The sequence below is a fragment of the Echinops telfairi genome, unplaced genomic scaffold (genome assembly GCF_000313985.2).
Source record: "Echinops telfairi isolate 266 unplaced genomic scaffold, ASM31398v2 ScPeMD7_7462;HRSCAF=8500, whole genome shotgun sequence".
Taxonomy (NCBI): Eukaryota; Metazoa; Chordata; class Mammalia; order Afrosoricida; family Tenrecidae; genus Echinops; species Echinops telfairi.
In genome coordinates this window covers 5,522,532-5,537,758 of record NW_022111362.1, presented here as the reverse complement: position 1 = coordinate 5,537,758, position 15,227 = coordinate 5,522,532, and the positions used below count along the sequence as shown (strand labels likewise).

Sequence of the window (15,227 nt, the reverse complement as noted above, 5' to 3'; positions counted from 1 at the left end):
AGAAAACACAGATTATAAGAAATAGGCTGTTAATGAAGTGGCCGGGATAAAAGATTGATACTTCAATGAAATGTTGGGCACTCAGCTGCTGTACAAAGCTGAGAGATCGCTGTATGTAACATTCTCACATACCACATCTACTGAGATTATTTGTGTGAATTGGAGCAATGTTGGCCTGTACACCTCTGGATGAGAGGAGTCTTGCTTTTTTACTGAACTATCTTCATAATATCTTAAAGGACCTGGCAAAGAATTCTGTCATTTTACCTAGTGCCAGCGATTATTAAGTGATTCCTGAGTATCACCGAAAGGCTGTGTGAGACTACTGATACTCACTTATATTTGTGTCTCTGTAAACACATCTTTGTTCTTAGTCTTTCTCTTGTACAAATGATGTACTTTAAAAATGTAAGCATTAAAAAATGATGTATGTTTTGTTCTCTGTTTGATTTTAAATAGAGAGAATAAAAGGGGTTATAACTCCTTTCTTCTTGTCTTTATCTCCCTTTATTTTAACATTTCAAAACTGCTACCACTCTATTCAGTGATGGACAACAGAAAGACATGCTGTTGAGTGTTTTCTTGCCTGGTTGACAAAGCTGCTTTCGAATGTTGGTGATTCTGTTCCTTTGACACTACATACTTTTATAATACATGTTAATAAATGCTAATGCTATATGGCACAATGCTCTGATTCCTAGTGCCAAAAGTTCAATTCAGTGTTTATAACTAAACATACTCATTCATTTGTTCTCTTTCAATGGTGCTTGAAGTAACCACTCCATCCTTTGCATCATCTACATTGTTCTTTAGGCATTTTATTCTTGCTCAGATTGGTGAAACATGGTGGCCTCTTTAATAGTTTTTGTGTTTGTATATTATACATGTTTAATGTAATAGACACAATGCATTGTGTAGGTACACTTTCTGTACAAGTTTATCTTTTAGGAATTGTTTTTCAGACCTTTAATATTTTTTTCTTCGAATTTCATAACAAAACAGAAAAACCCCGCCCAACAACAATACCAAAGTAAAACAGAGAAAAACCTCAATCAAAAGAAAGCACAAAAAGTAGAGCAAGTTTAAAATGGGTCAAAGGGGAGATTATTTGATAAAGTGTTCATTTTTTAACCTAATTTCATCTTCGATAATCCAATTTCCACTGTACTCTGCATTATAGCAAGGCTATTCACATCCTTAGACTGTGGTTAGAAGGGATTAACCAGAGGCTTAATTCATGTAAGGACCCTGAAAATGGATTTTGTGTGTCTATTGTAATTCATCATCTTCTACAAACTGGATGTTCAAGATCTCAAGTCTGATACTATTCCCACCTTCAGATTTGGATTTTATTGTTTGCAATCCTTGGATCACACTGGCTGGTATCCTTCCATGTGAGCTCAGTTGATGCCTCATTGAGATGGCTGCTTGTTTGAAGATAAGCCTTGAAGAATCCAGATGCCAGTCTTTCTACTAGACAGGCATCATCGGTTTCTTCACTACCTTTGCTATAGCACCCATATCTTTAGTGTTCTCTTCATGAGGGTGAGCATCAAGTAGGGCCATGCCATAGTACTGTTTTGTAATATCCCACTTGAAGATGATGTGCTTTCTTTTAATTGTTTGTCTAATTTATTATCGAGAATCTGGTGGATAATATTTGCATCTATGTTCAAAAGGAATTTTAGTCTGTAGTTTTCTGTTTTGAAGATGTCTTTGCCTGATTTGGGGATCAGCATTATACTTGCTTCACACAATGAGTTTGGTAGTGTGTTGTCCCTTTCTATATTTTGGGGTAGTTTGTGTAGAATTTCCCATAAAAGTACCTGGCCATGAACTTATTTGTGTGGTATTTTTTAAATGACCAGATCAATTTCTTCTAGTGTCATAGGTCTGTTGAGGTTTTCTTTACCAAATGTGTTCATTTTTGCAGGTTATATGCTGTTAGAAAGCTGTACATTTCTTCTAGGTTCTTAAAATTAATGGAGTACAGTCTTCTGAGAACTGTTTTTGCACCGGGCCTGGTAGTAACATTTTTTGGGGGAAAAACACACAGAAATTCAGTGGAATCTTAATCCCAGTGGAGACACTGCAAATAGATTTTAGGATTTCATTGTCATCTATAGCCTTCTAATATACCTGGTCAATTTTCATTCTCATTTGTTTCAAGGAATTTTTAACTTTGCTTTTTATTTCTTCAACTCCCCAATGGTTTTTAAGTAAGGTGCTGCTCAATTTCCATGCAATTAATATTTTTATTGATCCTATTGTTAGTTTATCATTTTACAGCATTGTGATCTGATAAGATAGTTTGCAATATCTTTTACAATTTGTTGATGCTAACTGGGTGGCCTGACATATGATCTGTTCTGGAGTATGTTCCATGAATGCTCTAAAAGAATACTGTTGGCAGATGAAGGTGTTTTGTATATGTCTGAGAGATCAAGTTTATTATATTGCTTATATTGACTGTATCTTTGTTGGATTTCCTTCTAATTGATCTGTATTTCCTCTAGAATGGTGTATTGACGTCTCCCACTAGTATTGTAGTACTGTCTATTTGCTTCTTCATTTCCGTAAGGATTTGATTATTGCATTTTGAGGGTATTTCATTGGATACATCAATGTTTATTATGCTTATGATCAGAATGCTCTGTAAAAGCATACTTCAGATATGTTATCAGAAGACAGTCTCACTGCAAAACTCATTATGCACATGGTCTAGTGGAGGGTGAGGAAGAAAGAACAATTCTGATGTCCTCTTTTCAGTTTTTTATCAGTGGTCCCTTAAGCCTAGTCTCCCCTATTTTAACCCATGCCTTTCCTGGCACTCCTAGTCCTGTGGACCACCCAGAGCATCTTAATCGAAGTAGCTGCTACATTCAGTGTGCCTGCAGCAACTCTATGTAAGAAAGGGCACAGCAGTGAAGGCTCTCAGCCTCTCTGCTAACCTAGCACACTCCCCACCCTTCATCATTCCATCGTTTAGATCTCCCAACATGCTGTGAAAAGTATGCTCCACCTGGGTAGCTCCAGGTCCTCAAACGTACTGTAAATCATGCACCCTGTGTGCTGATTATTGTGCTTTCTTGGAGACATAACAATGGGATATTCATTTCCCTCCACTGTTTGGAAGACAATTTGAAAGAGGATACCACACAGAGAAAAGAACGCAACCTCCCTTGCAGCTCTGGAGTCAGACTGGGGGGCTATAGTGATACCCACACTGCACAGCACCAAATCACCAGGTGCTGATAAGACCTTTGGAGAAGTGAGTTCCCAGGCTATGTGGGTGGGGGTGGGGCGTGGGGTTGCAGACTTCCACCCCACGGCCAACAATGTAGCCCAGCAAACCTGTTTTCTCTCAGCTGACTAGACAAATAACAGTCTTAGCAGGAAGCTAGAGCAGCACATGCTGTTTAAGCGCTGATTAGAGACTCTTATTGGCAGCATTGTTGCATTCATTAACAAAAGGAGGAACAGATCCTGTTATTGTTTGTGGGCTTTATATCTGTGCCCTCTGTGGATGCTTAACTAGAAAGGAGGGCATGATCCCCCACTGATGGGATAGGGACCTACCACTGTGGGAAAACACTTGCTTCAGGGTCTTCTTGTGTAGACTTTCCAATGTGGGCACCTCCCAGTGTGGGCACCAGTCTAGGGAGCCCTCTAGTGTAGGAAACCCTCCAATGTAGGGACCTCACTGTGTGGGGCCTTCTAGTGTAGGAATGGCAATCAAGATCTACACATGATTTATCCTGGTAGTTTCCTGGGTCTCAGGACAATGTTCTCTTTGTGCTTTCTAACCAAGCCACACAACAGTGGGCATCTTTTGAGTATGTAATGCTATCCCAAGCTGTGTGTTGAACACCAACAGGCGACTGGATAAGAACTCAAACTTGCTGCCATGAGTCATTTCTGACTCATAGCAACCTTATAGAACAGTATATATATATATATACACACACACACACACACACACACATTTTCTCCTGTGTGTTGATGACACTGTAACTCTATAGGAGTTTAGAAAACCTCATCTTTCCACCACAGAATGCCTGGTAGGTTCAAACTGCTGACCTTTTTGTTAGAAATCCAAACAAAATGCCAGCAGGCTCCTTAACTTGTTAAGGAAGTGTGGATTTAATGAATCTCTTTAAGGGAAAATGTTCTGTTGTCTTTTTGGAAAATGGAATCTGTAGCGAAGACGATTCCTTCTTTAAATAAAACAAATGCATGAAACCATGGATCTTGGTTTCTAATGAGTCAGAGAGAGTGCAGTCCACCCAGTTCCCAAGAGGCTCTTATTCAATGCCTCTGCCAAGAACTGCTCTGTTGTCTACCTTGTCGCAAAGGAAGCAAGAGTGGGTCCTCAAGGCAGTGATTTGAAAGTCGTCTTCAGCTCTGTGGGAAGACATCTGTATATCCCAGATGGAATAGGGATCACCTGTGTATGTGTCCAGATCTGAAGGGCGCCTCCAAGTATTGTGCTCTCCCTCCATACCTCTGGATTCTTCTCAACTCAGTATAAAAAGTGGAATCCCAATACTTATGTGACTCATGCAAGTCCCCCATTATTTTCTCTGGGAGTTAAAATATTTACTATGTTGCATACTCAGATCGTAACAGAGTTCTTAGAAATGATGCACTTCTGAACTGGTTTTGTTTTCTGTTGAACATACTAAGTGCCCAACATTTGGCACTTACACTTCCTCTTTTTGTAAGCATGTCGTTGGCTGAGCAAGGTGCCACAGCTGTCCTTCTCTGAGGATGTTGATTTGCAGGCCTTGGAGGTGGAAGTTCACTAGTAGAATTTTTATCCTCTAGCAGAGACTAGCATTTTTCTAGTGGAATTTCCAGACTAAGATGGACTAGGAAGAAAGGACTGGCAATCTATGTCCAAAACTCAGCCAATGAAAACCCATAAGTCACAACAATCTGATCTGCAAGCAATGGTGGCACAGTGCTTTATTGCGTTGCTCATGAGATCACAGAGAGTTGGGGGCTTACTTAATAGCTACTAACAACTTGCAAACAGTAGCAAGAGCAATCACAGCAATAGCCTCTGCAGCCTTTAACAAGCCTCACTCTGCTCTTTTTTTTCTCCTCCCTGTTATAGAGTGACTATTCAAGTGACACCGAGAGCGAGGACAACTTCCTCATGATGCCCCCCAGGGACCACCTGGGCCTCAGTGTCTTCTCCATGCTCTGCTGCTTCTGGCCCTTGGGCATCGCTGCCTTCTACTTGTCCCATGAGGTAGGGTCGCCATTCCACAACGTGGTGAGTTGGTGTGGGACGTGCCAAGTTAAGGATGGTGGTACGTGTGAAGCTTTCTCTGCTATGAGGTGAGGGTTGTTTTGTTCTTACATGTCTTATCGTAAGAACTAGAACAAGAGGGGCCAGTATCCTGGGGAATGCCCGTCTTCTCAGCATGATTAGCAATTCCCAGCTGTCCTTTTCAGGGCAGAAGAGGGGTTTCCCTGGGGCTACCAAGGAATATGGTGGGAACCTGTGTGTACCTTTGGAAAGCTGGACCTTCCTTCAGTGTCCCTCTCATGGTCCGTGCTGGAAACAGGCTCTGAACCACTGGGAACTGAGGACTCCAAGAAAAAGGAGATAAAAGGGAGCTTGTTTTCCCTGTAACAGACTCCTCTGTATACAACCACTTCTATTTGAAAGGTCCATTTGAATATACTCAAGTATATCCACCCAGATCAATGTTCCTTCAGCATAAGGGCTTCTAAGCCTTTCTTACTACTAGGCATTCTGTTTGTCATCTCTTCATGGAATTCAGGTCTGAGGGTTAGTCTCTAGCAAATACAGGGGATTCATTAGAAATAATCTATTTTCCTATTTTTATTAACCAGAGCACAGCATTTGTAAGTGCCAGTTAAAGCATGTAATTACCAGTCTCAACAACTGACACGGAGATACTAAGTGACATTGGCGGAGGGCGGAACAGGTTTCCTATGGGCTGTTAGCAATGTGGGATGACTGGGCTGATTCGTTTCTAAGGTTATAGGCTAAGTTTGAGGACGGCTGGCTTGGGCAGGTCCTTTGTTCGAAAACTTATTTTCTTGGCCTGGAAATAGATCCCTTGCCAGTCAACATTGGCCTTCTGTGGCTGCTTACTAGTTTCTGGGTAGAGTTAGTTTTACTTGAATAGGGATAGAAGCCCCGGTTTTTGCCTTAAGTGCTCTTTTTATCCAAAGTGCACAACTGTCCTTCCATTTCCTGGCATGCAAAAGTACCCTGTCCATGGTGGATTCAGATTCCTCTGGGGAAACGTGCAGATAGACACCCTGCAGTACACAGCGCATGCCCGGAGGAAGGTCCCCACTGGTCCAGAGCTACCCTCTTCTGTGTAAACCTGGCCCCACCTCCCCACCAAAAAATGCTGTAGAATTGACCCCAACCTATGGTGACCTCATACATGTCAGGCTAGAACTCTACTCATAAGATTTCAATGACTGAATTTTCTAAAGTAAATCATCTTTGCCTTTCTTCAGATGCCTCAGGGTGGAACCCAACTTTTTCATTACTAGCCAAATAGGTTCACTATTTGTACCATCCCAGGAGGCCCAGAGCCAGTGGGCCAGGATGCTGCAAGTAGCCAGCAGTCACCTTACAGAGAATGGGACAGCCACAAATACAGGGAGGAAAGTACCCTCCTTCTATATACTGTGGGTAGTTTGGGGATTTCCATGAGAACCCTCGTTGTCCTTCTTCTCTGTCTGCACATGGGGGAGGTGGTTATGCTTAGAAAAGCCTTTACCCCTCCTATCAGGAGACAGTGCCAATTTCACAGCTGTGTTTTGATTACCAAGCTTTAGCATTGGACCAACATTTTCACCTTCCGTTTAGAGAACTGTTGCCTGTTCAAAAAAATGATGTCAGGACTCTGGGCAGGAAATGAGCCCTGGACACAAGACAGGAAGAGTGACTGGTATGGGCTGTGTGGGAGGTTGTGCTTTTTAGCCTGCAAAGGGAAGGTGCGGGAACTCTGCTGTCTCTACAACTCTACATGGCTACTGAAGCTCATGTCCATGTAACCGCTACACAAGCTGTTAACACTGTGTTATCCAAAAGAAGTAATTATGAGAAGTACCAACACTGTGATGCTTGGAGACTGCTAGTCTGGGTTCTTTTCTCAAAGAGCAGTTGTATTCTTAAAGCCATCAATCATAGGAACTGTTCCAAAAGAAAAGAAAAACCTGTTCACACATCTTTCTGGTGACTCACACGGTACTTACTGCTGTCGAAGGTAGAGGACTTTGGTGGTTTGTTTAACAGCGATTACAAAATACCATTTCTGTCAAGGCCTTGATCCTATTTCACAAACATTTTGAGGGGTGGTGGTGTTTTGGGTAAGGAGTCATGGTGATGTAGTGGTTACGTGTTGGTCTGCTCCCTGCAAGCATAAAAAGTTACAGGATCAGAAACCCACAGGGCAATTCTATGTGATTCTGTAAGGCCACCGTGAGTTGGAAAAGTCTGGAGGGCAGTGACTTTGGATTGGGTTGCTTGTTGTGTTTGGTAGGCCCCTTTGAGTCTGCTCCAACTCATTGCAACTCCTTGTGGGACAAAACAAAACACTGCCCTTCCCTGGGCTATTCTCAAAATTGTTGAACCCATTGTTGTAGCTGCTCAGTAACGGCCCCTAAATTGTTGGAACAAGAAGAGGGGCTCTCCATGATCTGGCCTGCAGCCCCCACTCCATTTTTCATTGTGCTACTCTGATGATTTTCATTTATGATGGAGCAGAAGTGCCGATGTTTTTGTATAGAAACCTTGGTGGGTCAGTGCCCGTATGGTGTGTCTGTCTGCACTGAGCATGCAGTCAGGCTGTGCCTCAGACTTCCAGACAATAAGAAAACCCACAGCAACAGGACTGCTAGGAAGGAGGCACATACACCTGCTGGCATCAAACACTCCACAGATTCTTTGTTCATTCTAATTCATCTGGACACATAAGACACACAGTTGTAGCAATGTGACCAACAATAATATGATTTAAAGAAGGCAAATAATAACAGCAAGAGATTCTTAAAGGGAAAATACTTCCCCTTCCCCAAAATACCTGTGTCCATTCTTTTAAGCAGCTTTTTTATATTGTGAATTGTGTGAAGATTTACACAATAGAACACCAGTTTTGCATTCAACAATTCGTACATATTTTGTTTCATCTCATTCCTTGCAAGCATCTCAACATCTCATCACATATCCCACGTCCCCTCGTGTGTTTCCCATGCCCATTGCTCCTTCTTTCTTAACACTTGTCAATTCTGTGTTCTGGGGGAAAATGCTGCTTGTTTGGGTTTTGTTGTTTTTAACTTCAAATGGTTAATTACACAGCCCCCCAGGACCAATGTTTTATTGTTATTATTTTTGGTGTGTTAGTGTTTAGGCCTTTTCCTCAGGTGATTTGAGGGATCAATTCAGAAATTGTCTTGGGTATCCTGCATCCCAATTTCTTAGATGTGGTGTGCTACTTATTTTCAGCTATTAACTTATACCGATTTATTAATTTATCATCTTATTTTTAATATGAGAAGAATTTAGAACTGTAAATTATTTGAAAAATCATTAGGTTTTAGAGGACTTTTAAGGGAAGCTGTATATGGACCCACACTGGCTAGTTGGTTACACATGGAACTGCCAATCATAAGATAGGTGGTTCAAACCCCACAGTAACTCTGCAGTTTTGAACAGATCTACAGGTTTGAAAACCCAGAGGAAGTTCTTGTATGTCCTATAGGGTTACTATGAGCTAGAATTGATTAGATGGCAGTGGGTTTTTCTTGTGGGCATGGGAGGCTGTGCCATACATACTAAGACTACAAATTGGGTATTGTAAAGCCAGAACAAAGTTTGGGAAGAGTAGAAAATTGAAAAGACACATATATGGAAGGTGTGGGGGTACTTTATAGTGTCAAAAACATAAGAACTCATAGCCATTTTCCTAAATATTTTTAAGATCTAAATGTTTCTTCTTCAAATTTTTCAGTAAACATTTCAAAACATATTTAACATATAGAAGTCAATGGATAATTCATGTTAAACATTTCAGAAAGAGATTGACTGTAACCTTCTTTATAAGATAAATTCTAATTTTTAAGAGTTTCTGGGCATAGATGGAGAATCTTGCCATCTTATAATAGAACTGGAATGTTTAACTTGTAACAAAGGAGTTTGAAATCTGACAGACAAATTTGGGTTTCAGAACATTTGAATCTCTATTTATTGTACTCAAGTCAATCACGTGACCCTGTAAGACTGAGTGGGACTTCTCCTGTGGGTTTCTGAGGCTATAAATCTTTATGGAAGCATAGACTCATCTTTTCCAGAGCAGTTGGTGGGTCAAATCGCTAATCTTGAAGTTAGTCGTCGAACACATAACCCGTAACCCATTGTATCACCAAGGCTCCTTATTTATTGTACGATGACTCTTATTTCTGGCCCCTTTTTAAAGATATCAAATTGGAACTGCCTACTATTCAGTTCCTAATAAAGGTGAAGTGGTACTTTGGAAGATTTTCAAGTTCATGTAATTTGCACTGTTCAAATATAGTTTTGGATAAAAGGACACCATGTGAAGTATAACATGGCCTTTAGTACAACACAAACTGCTTTAAATAAAGCCAGCGTGTACTTCTCTATCTCAGGGTAGCTAACAATACTTTAAAATACCCTGATTTTGGGGGGATGAGCACAGTGAAGAGTGGTGTGTGATGTGTTCTGTATCTCAAAAACTAGAATCGATCGGGGGAAACTGATGCCATTCGGGGAATCGGCGTTTTCCAAATATACTCAGAAATGAGTGTCATTCGAGGCACCAAAGTGTTTGTTGGCCAGTGATTATGAAAAGCTATGCATACCTCCCTAATGCTATTGTTCTCCTTAGAGACCTACTGTTTGGCTGAAGAATGATCCATGGGGTGATTTCCTTTCTAGTCTTGAAGGGTGACTAAGGGCCATAGGACCAGAGGTCCTGAGAAGCTCCTAAACTCAGGAGAGCTGTGACAGTGCAGATGATAGGAGACGGAGAGAAATAGCACAAGCACAGTAGAGTCGAGCAGCAGAGACACGGTGGCAGGAGTACAAGTGGGGCGAACCAGGAGCTCAGCAGAATGCTGTGCCAGCCTTGATGTCCAACTAAGAAGCCTTGTCATTTTTTATTTTGAGTTTTGTCCCACATTCAATCATACTCTATCTAGGACCTTTTGATAATCTAAGGTTATCACACTAAAAGAAACATTCTTTGATGTCTACCAAGGGTGAGGGTAGAGGGAAGGTAGAAGACATTACTGGCTAGAACCATGCCCATTCTTCACTAGGTCCAAGTGAAATATTGTGTTCCCATCACCATTGCCTCTGGCTAACACTGCACTGCATGAGGGCAAGGAACGAGAATGGCTCCAGCACGTTCTGCTCTGCACTTAGGCCTTATTGGGTCTTGCCTTGCCAATGTCACTGACTCCCACCACTTTACTCTAACACGGTTCCATCTCCAACAGCCTATACCACCTGCTCTGGGCCATCTGAGGACGCATGTGGCTCCTGCACAGGGCACATCCAGACCCCTCTGCCCTCCATGAGACACTTTTACAATGCTTTTAGCTCTACCAGCAGTGCTCAGCTCTCTCTCCCTACACATGCCTTTTTCTCTTGGCCCTCAAACCCACTATAGCTAGTCTCCTGGTTCCCACCACTCATACTCCTGCCACCATGTCTCTGCTGCTTGACTCTGCTGTGCTTGTGCTATTTCTCTCCGTCTCACCTCATCTTCAGTGTTACAGCTCTTTCTTCCAGGTCGAGGAGCTTCTCAGTACAGAGACTCCAGGTCCAAAAGGAAGCGCACTGCTTCAGACTCTTCTTGATGCTAATGAGGTTCCTCTGAACACCTGGGGGATGTGGGATTGTCATGTATCTAAGACTCTCAGGATGGCAAAACCATCTATATCCCAGGGACTCAATTATACTAAGTGGATTTCCAAGTCACTATTTACATAATAATTGACATATCTTGCAAGATTGTGTCCTAGCCCATTGTTTTAGGGGCGTTAGAAGACTAAGACTAGGAAGGCCATAGGAAAGTGATTTCAGTGCACTGAAGGGTCCGCCATAGAACTGTATCCATATTCCTCCCAATAGGACCCCATACTAATGCCCTTAACATGTAGCCTCCTCTCGGCAAGCTTCATCTGTGGCCGTCCTGAGCTTAGCTGTGGACTTTGCTGCAGACCTTCCAAATTAAGACCGACTAGGAAGAAAGAATGATAATTTACTTCTGAAAATTAGTCAATGAAAACTTTGTGGTTCACCACAGAATATCGTCCTACTGCTTTGGAAGAGGAGTCCCCTAGCAGTAGTGTCTCTGGGGCTAGTGTCACCCATTGTGGTAACCCTTTATGCCACTTACCTCAGGGATCTCTTCCTATACCAGACCATACAGAAGCCTTCGTTTTGATTACCCCCAAAATATGGGTCTCAGTGTTTCGAAAGTTATGATATCATCTGATATGATGTAATCAGCTGTATACACACACACACACACACCATGATATGGTCTGGTGTTATCACCCAATCAGTTGTAAGGGGAAGGGGGTACAATACAACTCTCTTAGTCAGGTCACAGCCCTGGCCCAATGCGAGGGAGTTTCCATCGTGGAGCTTGCAGCACCTTTTCTCTTGCAAGACACAAAAGAAGAGCAAAGTGAATAGAGAAGGAGGGTCCTAACTAATACCAAGAAAGGAGAGCTGAAATTGGAGCGTGCCATTAGACCCAGGGGAGGACTGCTGCCAAGACACACGTAGCTCTCCAAGGAACACCAGGCCCACAGATGTCGAAAGGAACTCAGGGCCTTTCCCACAGTACACAGAGAAGTCCTTCCCCTAGAATGGCACTCTGAGTTGAGTCTTCTAGCCTCCTGAACTGTGAGGGAACACATTTCTGTCTGTTAAAGCCATCCACTTGTGATATTTCTGTTATAGCAGCACTAGATAACTAAGATACCCAGTAATGCTTATTATCAGTTTTAATCATAGAATAATATGTAATGAATATAAATTGCTTAAATGTGGTAGTTCTTAAATTTCATAAATAATAATAGCACAATTATTTTGTAAAATCTTTCTACAGTGAACTAAAACATTTTAGTTATATTATTAGTAGATAACTGAAAAGAAGCCTTTTCTTATTTTTTTCAGTTTCTTTTAATTATTGCTTCTCAAAAAATTGATATCAGATCACAAATAAAACTTACTATAATATTGTAGCTAAAACACCAGATAATTTGACAAAATAAGCAACTGTAAAAAACACTGGCAACAGAAAATCAACAGCATGTGTTCATACTGTGTGTAGATAAAACTGCGTGATTCAAAGCATCATTGTAATTGGACAATAAAAACAGCCCTGACTGGAGTGCATTAAAAAACCCTCAAACCAAACTCATTGCCGTCAATTCATTTCCAACTCATAGATGTCAAAGGTTGTAAATCTTGATGAGAGCAGAAAGCTTTATTTTTCTCCTGCATAGTGTCTGGTGACCTTGAGTTTTCACCCTATCCACCAGTGCATTAGAAGGTTGAACAATTAAACTAGCATCGGATTTCAGCTTTTTAGGTATGTACCAAAACAAACTCACTGCCACTGAGTCAGTGCTGACTCATAGTGACCCCTGTTGGTTTCCAAGACTGTAACTGTTTACGGGATGGGAAGCCCAGTCTTTCTCCCGTGGAACTGCTAATGTGTTTCAACTGCTGACCATGCAGATTACAGCCTAATACATAACCATTACACCACCAGGGAGGGCTCCTTTTAAATACATAGATACATGTAAACGGGTCTTTGGAAGATGTTTCTATTGTTATCGTTAGTAACAGGGATATTTTCTGTTGGAAAATATATCGTTTTGGTGTTATATCCTATGACAGTGTCATCTGGTACAGTTCGCATACCTCCCCCACACTCACCCACCCATGATGCCACGGCTGTCTCAATTGGAAGACAATACACAGGGTCTGCAATAATGAACTGGAGCACACAACCATCATGAAGATGGTGGTCTGACCAGGCAAATTTTCCCTCTGCTGTACTTGGGGTTGCTGTGAATTTGAGCTAACTAGAGGCAACTAGCCATAACAGTCCTAGTCCAAGCAGAATGAGTAACGGTTATCAAGCACTGACTAAATGTCAGTTTTGTGTTAAATTCCTCAGCAATAACGTCCTTCTGGGAACTGGCTAGAAAGACAAATAACTAACTCTATCACGGACTTGGTGAAGCAGTCTCCAGGTGGGACACTAACAGATACTGCTACTCCTTCACATTTGAGTCAACGTTCGTTGACTCGATGGCGGTGAGTGTGGTTTGGGGTTTTGGTTCTGCATGCATGGTCTTGTGGGAACTCTGAGCCAAGCATAATGCGGGCACTTCCACTTTGTATGGGGTGGGATTAGGGGTAGGTGAGGTTGGAGGATGTGCCTAAGACCAGTGCTGGTACCTGGTGTGCTGGGATGGGGCCTGAACTAACAACTCAGGTTGAGGTTAAGGAATCTGATGTGGAAGCAAGGTAGCTGGGGAATGAGTGCAGTTTTTCTATATACCTTTGGTTCACTCCAGAAGTGCCAATGATTTCATGCTGCTCCCAGTGCAGCCAAGTTTAATCAGCCAGTTAATCGAGAGGAAAGTGCTACATTTGTTTATACTTTGGTAATATAGATCTATCCAGAAACTGGTGCTTCTGATTATTCATAGCATAGAAATCTACCATATAATTCACAGTTGGCACTGTGAACAAGTTCATGTACCTGCTTTCTCTTATTTATTCATTGCAATGGATCTAAAAGAGGAAAAATTATTATCCTCATTTTATGGAGGAATAAAGGAAAAAAACCTTGAAATTTCAAGAGCTTAATAAACGTATAGAAAGCAGAGATAGCAAGTATGAGTACATTGATGAAAATACCAACCTTTCTGACCATTAAAACTACATTTTCTGCAGAACAACTTTGACTTTTAGCTATATGCAAACAAAAACAAAAGCAGAATGTTGATTCTAAATCTGTTGCCCTTGACATGGAGAGACCCGCACTAGAAGAATCAGAAGCCTTGTTCCTGCTAACGAGAGGCGTTGGGGGCCTGGTCTCCACTGCTTTCCCTCAGAAAGCGCTGGGTCTGGATCAGGACCCTGGAAGGCCCCAGGACTCCACACTGTGCCTGTTGGCAGACATCTCTTGTGCTTGAGCATGTATTATGTCTTGATTTAATTTTATTTCATAAAATGCTTCTTTTGTTTATTAACAGCAACCTTGCAACAAAAATGAAAATTAGTATTAAGAAGCATATTATGAATATTATAAATAGAACCAAAGAAAATTAGACGATTAGGAAAAAAGAGAGGATGATCCATGGAATAGAAAACCTTGAAGACAGTGTTCCACAAAATACAGTATTTATAATCGAATGATGGATTGTTATAAGATTTGTAAGAGCCCCACAATAAAATGATTCATTAAAAAATACAGTATTTATCAAACATTTACCATGGATCAGACTTGCTTCTGGGCACCAGAGACATAACAGTAAACAAAACAAACCCACTTTCACGGTACTTACATTATAGTGAATAAAGATAATAAACAAAAGTAAAATTATACAGTATCAGACATAGTTTAGTATAAGGAGAAAACTTGGAAATTGGTAGGGGACATGGTGGTCAGAAGCTTTAGGGCCAGGAAAGTGTTTGCACAGAGTAACAACACTGTCTACATTCAGGATGGGCTGTAGCTAGGAAAGGCGAATGCAGGGAGAGCGTTTTTGAGAGAATGGTTGTCTGCACTGGGGCTGTGACAAGAAATGTAATAAGTAGAGAATGCTAGAAGGATGACCAACAGGTTGGCTGCAGGGTGAGAGGAAAGGAGACAGGAGAGGTTGGTGCAAGATTGAGCTCCCACTCCAGGAAGGCATAGTGTAGAGAAGACCCTGTGGAGCCTGACTTCGCCACATCAGATCACAGTTCCTCGTGGACACTGAGATGGAGGTTCTGAGCAGGTAGCTGGAAACATATATTAATATGTTTCAAGGCTATAAACGTAAGACAGAATGAGGAGGCCAGTGGTAGTATAGACAAGAGTGATTTAAAAGGCCCTAGGGACCAGTGGTGTGAGTGGCGAAACAGGGAGGGTAAAGGGAGAATGGGTAGGAAAGAGGGAACCGATTAC

General features: G+C 41.6%; 1 protein-coding gene across 4 annotated transcripts in view; it reads left to right on the top strand.

Moving 5' to 3' along the window:
* SYNDIG1 (synapse differentiation inducing 1) overlaps positions 1-15,227 on the top strand; it is a 268,069-nt gene that overhangs the window by 118,924 nt on the left and 133,918 nt on the right. For all 4 annotated transcript variants that reach the window (XM_045283542.1, XM_004717782.2, XM_045283540.1 and 1 more), the window contains exon 3: positions 5,120-5,257. In XM_045283542.1, coding sequence (XP_045139477.1) covers positions 5,120-5,257 — 138 coding nt within the window. The remainder of the gene's footprint in view (positions 1-5,119; positions 5,258-15,227) is intronic.